Source organism: Palaemon carinicauda, chromosome 38 (assembly GCF_036898095.1).
Source record: "Palaemon carinicauda isolate YSFRI2023 chromosome 38, ASM3689809v2, whole genome shotgun sequence".
Taxonomy (NCBI): domain Eukaryota; kingdom Metazoa; phylum Arthropoda; class Malacostraca; order Decapoda; family Palaemonidae; genus Palaemon; species Palaemon carinicauda.
In genome coordinates, this window is record NC_090762.1 from 24265448 (window position 1) to 24273612 (window position 8165).

The window sequence follows — 8165 nt, forward strand, 5'->3', positions numbered from 1 at the left end:
CTTTCCACCCTTCCTAAGGGGTAAGTCACCCAATGTAAATAGCGTGGTTTGTATTTCGGTTACGGAACAAATGACAAATTCAAAGATAATTTGTATTATTCCTAACCATACAAACCTTAGCTATTTACACATATGTGCCCGCCATCCCTGGCCCCCAAGTCAAGTCCTACCTCTAAGTGAAGTGAAACAAATCACCGGTGTGTGGGGGGGGTGGAGGGGTAGCAAGCTACCCTTCCCCTACCCCCGCTAACTAGCGCGGGGGTAACTAACCCTCGTTAAAAACTATTGGCTCGTCATTTCAGCTACGCTAAAAGATAAACCCAATGTAAATAGCTAAGGTTTGTATGGTTAGGAAAAATACAAATTATCTTCGAATTTGTCATATTTATATAAAATCTAAATTATTCATTTATATCACATTTTAAAACATTTCTATTTATAAACTAAATCAATTAAATGCATATGCGCTAGTTATGAAAAGCAAAAAGATTTTCTTTGCTCTAGTCTTAACTAATAGCACTTTTTATGTGATTTTATTATGTTTCAGTTTGCCTATCAAGGCTTCTAATTTGTCCTAAATTAGTAATTCATTATATATTTTTTTTCAGGTTATAATTGGGCATTTGCTTGAAATTGACCTGACTAACGGCAGATGTAATGGCGACGTCCATTAATTACAAGACTACGGACTGCATTATTGCAAGAGCCCGTGCTTGGGCGTAAGGGCCAGGCAATCAATAACAAAATAATCACAAGAAAACTTCTGTTCTACTGTTCAAATGGAAATTAGAATCTGTGACTTTATAAAAAAAAATATACATGCCATGGATTTAGGTGTGGGGAGAAATAGTAATTTTAAAAATTATGTAAATCTATATACAGTGAGGCTCTAAGTACCTTGATATTGCGTAATCTGTTAACGTTAGTTGTTAGAATTCATCTGCTAAACTAATATTTTTTATTTCTATAGATCCTAAAATCTGTTGCTGTCTTTGCCATTATACAGATTAAGTCTTAACAATCATAAATGCTGCTGTCAGTTTTTATATGACATTTTTTTTTTTACAAAGAACAAAGCGTAAAATTAAGTTATAATTTATTTGCAACTTAAAAGAATATTACTGAATCACAACTTCAATCGACCAACCTTTCTGTCTCTTGCTATCTTGTGTTATATTAAATTTTCTTGAAGCCTCACATTTTCAATCACTTTGATCAACATTTCAGTCTTGTGTCATACTAAATTTATTAGAAGCCTCAGTATTAAATTTTGCTCTTTGTCACCAATTGAAAAGTTTACTTATGATAATTTTTTTCGTATTTATATGAGGTATAAGAATGTTGGTATTATCTTTTTTTATTGGGACTATAGAAAAATGTTATATGATTTTCAGTCATGTGTCACTTAATATCAAATTTGATTTGACCACAATTCTTGTAAGTTTGCCATTCTTCGAAGCATATTTGGGAATATGTTTTCATGCTACTTGAATTTGTATTTCCGGGTAATTTATAACTATAATTTCTATTCAGCATTTAAAGTTTTACAAATAATTGATCATCGTTCAATTGTAAATCAGAGTATAAAATTTTCTAAAAATTTTGGTACTAATGTTAAATGGCTAGTGTTTTACAAACAATCATTTTAGCATCTATAGATCTTCAACCTGATTATATGGTATAATGTATGTTTTTAAAACGATGTATTGAGTCCAGATATTTAATTTTAAATTCACTTAATATACTATTGTGTCTTGAAGTTCAACTCAATCAGGTGAAGTCCCCCTAAAAGAAGGACTTTTTATACAGTGATTTCTATTTTGTTTTTATACAGTGATTTCTATTGTTCATTGTTTCATACTGTGATTTCTTTTATTCATTGTTTTTATATAGTGATCTTTATTCCTTGTTTTTATACAGTGATTGCTATTCATTGTTTTTATTCTTTGTTTTTATACAGTGATTTCTATCGTTCATTGTTTTCATACAGTGATTTATATTGGTCATTGTTTTTAAACAGTGATTTCTATTCATTGTTTCTATGTAGTGGTTTCTATTCATTGTTTTATACCGTGATTTCTATTGTTCATTGTTTTTATAGTGATTTCTATTCATTTTAATTTTATACAGTGATTTCTATCATTCATTGTTTTTATACAGTGATTTCTATTCATTGTTTTTAAGTATAAAACTTATCCGCTGGTTATATAAAAATGGCTAACGTCCCTGACGCCTCGGTAGGAAATTCAAAATCTCGCGCGGCTATCGCAGATATGCCAGGTGTACACTAGTGCCCTCGAGGTACAACAGGTAGAACTATACCCAACCTCTTCAGATTTTCCCTGCCGCTATGGCGGTCGGTTCTATTGGATATTCTCTCTCGCTTTTTACTCTGGACGTTATTTGGTGATGTATTAACGTTTTTTTACTTTAGGCTTTCGCTTTTTTGTTTTATTCGAACTGTGATCACGTATTTATAACTTAAAAGGTATGATTAAAAGGTTTTTCGACCTATTTTAAACCTCACGAAAGCATAGGACGAAAGGTAAACATCTCGTCCATTGATGACGTCACAGCCTTATGTCGTAGGCTATAAGTCCGACTTGCTTTTTACAAAGAATTATAAGTGGATACTTTCTTTTGAAATATCAAGTTATAAATTTAATTAAAGGATTATTAATCTAAGAAGATTTTATCCTTTTAATAGTCTTCTTGAGGTAATCTTCAATCTGTTTGCCCCAGATGCTGAAGCCTTGATGAGGATGGGGGCTTTGGGATCAGCAGCTGGGGTCTAATGAACAGTGGGAACTACTTCCCACTGGACCTCGGTGCCCAGCTGTTAATCCAACTAAATCAGTCAGCACTTTCTCTTTTACTTGTGGTTATTTCTTTTTTCTCCCATCTCTTCCTTTTGGGCTCGATATTGTTGACGACTTTGGCATGTTCGATTATACTTTGGATGCTGCTTTGGATTTGGCACTGTGTGGGATGGACGGCATTCCATCTCAACCTGTGCCAATTTAGATGCCATCACCCTCTGGCAGACCCCATTGAGTGCAGACCAAGTCTGTTAAGAGTCGGGCTCCAGTGATCTGGTTTTAAATCACCCATATTTGCGGGTAATGGGTGACGCCAGGCATTGGAGTCGACGGTGGGAGGGGCTAACTACCCCCACTGACCAGTGTACGCCCACCTAAAGAGAGGCAGCCCCTCTCTAATAGAGGACTGGTCCCCGCTGAAGCCTCTTCTCGTGTTGGGCCACATGGGATAGGAGGACTGACATCCTCCGATAAGAGGTGGATAACCCGGCTTCCTCATAACAAAAAAACCCACCCCTCTGTTGACGACCTGGAAAATACAAACATGGACCTCAGCACAGACAGCTCCAACTCGGGGTCTAACATAGTAACGTTGGAACCTTATATTCGTTATGAAAATAATGATAAGAAAACACTAGAGAAGAAGAGAGAGAGTGTGAGAAATGATGATAGTACCCAAAGATATAGAAAAATAGAAGTATTACCTGGTCACAATGAAGTAGTGAATTATGAACATTTTTTTATCTTAGAATTTGAAAACGGAAGAAATGAGCGTTTAAATGTTTTCAAAGCTAACAGAGAAATAGTCAATTTATGTGGAGGGCAGCCAAAAAGTTTACCCCAAGGAAATGGAAGTCTCTTGATAGAGACACTGTCCCCATTACAAGGTGAAAGGTTAAAAACACTGGCAACATTGGATGGTCATTGTGTAAAATGCATTTCGCACCCTACTTTCAACCAGAGTAGAGGTGTGATATATGCTTCAGAATTGCTAGATATAGAGGAAAAAGAAATTGAGGATGAACTGAAAAGTCAAGGAGTAGTTAAAGTAGTCAGAATGAGAAAGAGAGTTGGAGAACAACGTATTCCTCTTGCTACTTTGATTATAACATTTGATCAATGTAGATTACCAAATGTTATTAAGGCTGGTTGGCTATCGTTGAAGGTGAAACCTTATATCCCTTCACAATTGCGATGTTATCATTGCCAAATGTATGGTCATTTAAGCCAGAAATGCAAAGAAAAAGTAAATAATAAGCCAGCTGTTTGTGCTAACTGTGGAAAAAGTAGCCATGGAGTATGCAGAGAAAACCCTAATTGCATACATTGTGGGGAGGCACATCCAGCTACATCTAAAAGCTGCATTAAGTTTATTTTTGAAAAAGAAATTCAGGCCATTAGGACCATGGAAAGGGTTACTTTTAAAGAGGCTCGTAAAAGAGCTCTTGAAAAGCAGATAAGACCAGGGCAACCTTTTTCAATGGTTCTGAAGAAAAACTTGTCAAACCACACTGACGAAAAATATATCTCTACTTCTAATATGAAGAAACAAATGAAAGTAGTTAAAGAGGTTGAAAGTCCCATCGAAAATCTATGTCCAGAAATTGTATAAAAATCAAAACATACTTAAAGATCTGAAAGTTATTCAAAAGCCAACTACTCAGATTCTAAATAATAGTACAAACCTCTCTCAGGCCGTGTCCTTGCCTGATCTGATGGAGGTTCCACTTGAAACTAATTTACTTGGTGAACCTGTAGTAGGGAAGGTGCAAAAACCTGACAGATCACAACCTTTTAATCGAAAAAGAGAGAGACCTCCATCTCTCTCGCCTCCTACCATAAGAAACATTTAAGTCACGACTTCAAATAAATATGGTATCTTGTCTGCTAATGTTTCTGATCAACTAGAAGGCAAATTGAACCAATCAGAAATTCAAGTTGAGGCCCACCATCCTCCTCAACAATTAGATCAAAAGGACACAAAGAAAAAGAAGAACACAAAACCCACTATATCAAGATCCTCTCTAGAGATACCACCGGGAAATATTGTTAGATCAAATATTGCCAATGGGAAGACTTCATCTAAGGTGTCTTCCAAATAATAAATCATAGTTTTTTCCTCCATTCTGCAATGGAATTGCCAGGGTTTAAGGGCGAAATATGAAGAACTCAAGCTCCTCATACATGAGCACTCCCCTATAACAGTATGCCTACAAGAAAGCAAGCTCAATGCTAATACTCTTTGTCCTCGAGAGTATGTTAGCTATAGAACACCATATGATCAACGAGCAGGGAGCCATGGGGGAAGTCTTATATACGTTCGTCAAGATGTTCCCCATATATCTTTGTCCATCTGTACCCCTCTGCAGGCAGTGGTTGTACAGATTGATATAGGGAGAAAATACACAATCTGTTCTCTTTACTTGCCTCCAAATGATAACATCTCGTATGATAATATAGTAGAGGTGATTAAACAACTCCCACAACCTTTTCTCCCTTTTCTCCTACTAGGAGATTTTAATAGTAGACATCCTTTATGGGGTGATGTTTTGGCAAATGCAAGAGTTAATATTATTTCATCAATTTTGGAGAATGAAGATGTCGGGCTCCTTAATACAGGAGACCCCACACATTTTCATGTACAGACAGGTACCTTGTCCTGCATTGACCTATCAGTTGCAAGCTCTGTCTTTTCAAGTTTAATTGGAGACCATTAAATGATTGGCATACTAGTGATCATGCACCAATCATTATAAACACCAACAATGGTCCACCTTTACAAAGATCGCCTCGATGGAATCTTGATAAGGCGGACTGGAATAGATTTCAGGAGTTAAGTGAAATTGAAGGAAATGCAGAACAGTTTGAAAGTGTTGATGATGCCATAGACTTACTTAATGGAACTCTTCACACAGCCGGAGTGAATTCAATTCCCAAAACAACAGGGATGTTCAGACGACGACCAGTCCCCTGGTGGTCATCAGAACTAACTGCCCTGCACGGAGCCCCAAGAAAGTCTTTAACTCGATTGCGCATGGGCCGTACTGAGGAGAATTTAGTCATATACAAGAAATGTAGAGCACAGTTCCGCCGTGCCATGAAGAAAGCTAGGCGCCAGTCTTGGATGTCATTTGTTTCCTCCATTAACAGTAGAACACCAACATCATCTGTGTGGAGGAAAGTCAAAAAGATAGGCAAATTCACCCCAAACCCACCACCAGTGTTAAAGATAAATGGCTAGTATATGACTGGAGCAACCAAAGTTAGCAATGCCCTAGCTGACCATTTTTCAAATGTATCGTGCAAGTGTGAAGCAGCTCCTGGTCACCAGTATAGGAGCATTGAAGAAAAGAAAGTTTTAAACTTCGCAACAAGAAAGCAAGAGTCATATAATTCTCCTTTTACTGAAAGAGAATTTGATTCTGCTCTTTCCACTTGCAACGATACAGCCCCTGGACCCAATGGAATTCCATACGCAATGATTAAACATGTACATTTTAATACAAAGTTGTTTATTTTAAGCATTACTAATAGAATATGGCATGATCATAGTTATCCAAGTGTTTGGGAAATAGCCATTATTTTAGCCTTTTTAAAACCCGGTAAGGACAAGTTTTTAGCAGCAAACTACTGACCTATTGCATTGACTTTGTCTTTATGTAAAATTATGGAGAAGATTGTCAATGCAAGACTGATGTGGTACCTTGAAAAGAAGGGTATTTTATCACCAATACAATGTGGATTCAGAAAAATGCACTCAACGACTGATGTGCTAATCACCATGTGACAGTCTTTTTTTATCTTGAAAAGGCATATGATACCACACGGAGATACGGTATACTTGAAAGAATCCATGAGTTAGGATTAAGAGGAGAGCTACCACTATTCATTCAGTCATTTCTTTCACATAGAGTTTTCCAAGTGAGAGTTGGGGAAGCTCTATCACGGAGTAAATGCCAGGAAGAAGGAGTTCCTCAGGGGAGTGTGCCGAGTGTAACCCTTTTGGCACTAGCAATTAATGGGATATCCTCAGTCATTCCCCGGGATGTTCTCACAACATTATTTGTGGATGATATCTCCATATCATTTGCTGGCACTAGAATGGCAATGGTCGAGAGAAATATACAACTCTGTATTGATAAAATTATCCATTGGGCCGATATGAATGGATTTAAGTTCTCGACAAGTAAAACCAAAATTGTCCATTTCTGTCGTATCCGGGGAGTACATCCAGACCCGGATATATACATCAAAGGTCAACGGATCCCATGTGCAAGTGAAGCTAAATTTTTAGGGTTGATATTTGATTGTAGGCTTACATGGGTTTCTCACTTAAAAGCATTAAAAGCTAAATGTCTTAAAGCTATGAATCTTTTAAAAGTATTGTCCCATACATCATGGGGGGCAGACCGCAATAAAATTTTAAAATTATACAAGGCCTTGATTTTTTCCAAAATTAGTTATGGATGCGAAATATACTCCTCAGCAACCCCAAGCCGGTTAAAAATATTAGATTCTATACATCATGCTAGTATAAGATTGTCCACAGGAGCATTTAGAACCTCGCCTATCCCAAGTCTCCTTGTTGATGCTGGAGAGTTGCCTCTGGACCTTTACCAAATGTCTTCCATTCTTTGGTATTGGTTTAGATTGCAAAGACTCCCTAATTCTTTAGCCTTCCAGACTGCAAGCCTTGTAAAGCACCCAACATACTTTGAGATGCACCCAAAATCTCCTCAACCCTATGGCTTTCGGGTGAAACAATTATTAAACAGTCTGGATATAATTAGAAGTAAAGTACTTCCATTCAAGGTATCATCAACGCCTCCATGGAAATTACCAGAGATATCTTTTTGTAAATATTTTATTGGAGATAAGAAGAATATGTCAGACCTAGAAGCCAGGTCTCTTTTTAATGAACATGTTAAAGAACATAGAGGATCAACTTTTATCTATACTGATGGCTCCAAATCTGATGCTGGCGTTGGATTTGGAGTACATAGTAATGATTTTAATTGTAGAGGTGCACTTCCTCTGACCGCTTCCATATTTACTGCCGAACTGTATGGCATATTAACCGCTATTGAGAAAATGGCGTCGGAGAAGGAGGGTAATTTTACAATTTTTAGTGATGCAAGGAGTGTCCTTCAAGCTATAGAAATTTTTAATTCTAATAACCCTCGAGTTTTGAAGATTTTATAATGGCTTCTTATTATTGGACGGAGAGGTATAACAGTTCGATTTTGTTGGGTTCCAGCACATGTAGGTGTGTCCGGGAATGAGAAGGCAGATTCACTGGCTAAGAATGCTGCATCCGAGTTGCTGCCAAGAAGGTATTCCATTACC

General features: G+C 37.0%; 1 protein-coding gene across 2 annotated transcripts in view; it reads left to right on the plus strand.

Annotated features, from left to right (window-relative positions):
- The window catches only part of LOC137630113 (uncharacterized), a 60098-nt gene extending 54804 nt beyond the window's left edge, over positions 1-5294 (plus strand). For both annotated transcript variants that reach the window (XM_068361582.1, XM_068361583.1), the window contains one exon: positions 609-5294. In XM_068361582.1, coding sequence (XP_068217683.1) covers positions 3364-4431 — 1068 coding nt within the window. In that variant the 5' untranslated portion in view covers positions 609-3363 and the 3' untranslated portion in view covers positions 4432-5294. The remainder of the gene's footprint in view (positions 1-608) is intronic.
- Positions 5295-8165: the final 2871 nt, after the last annotated feature.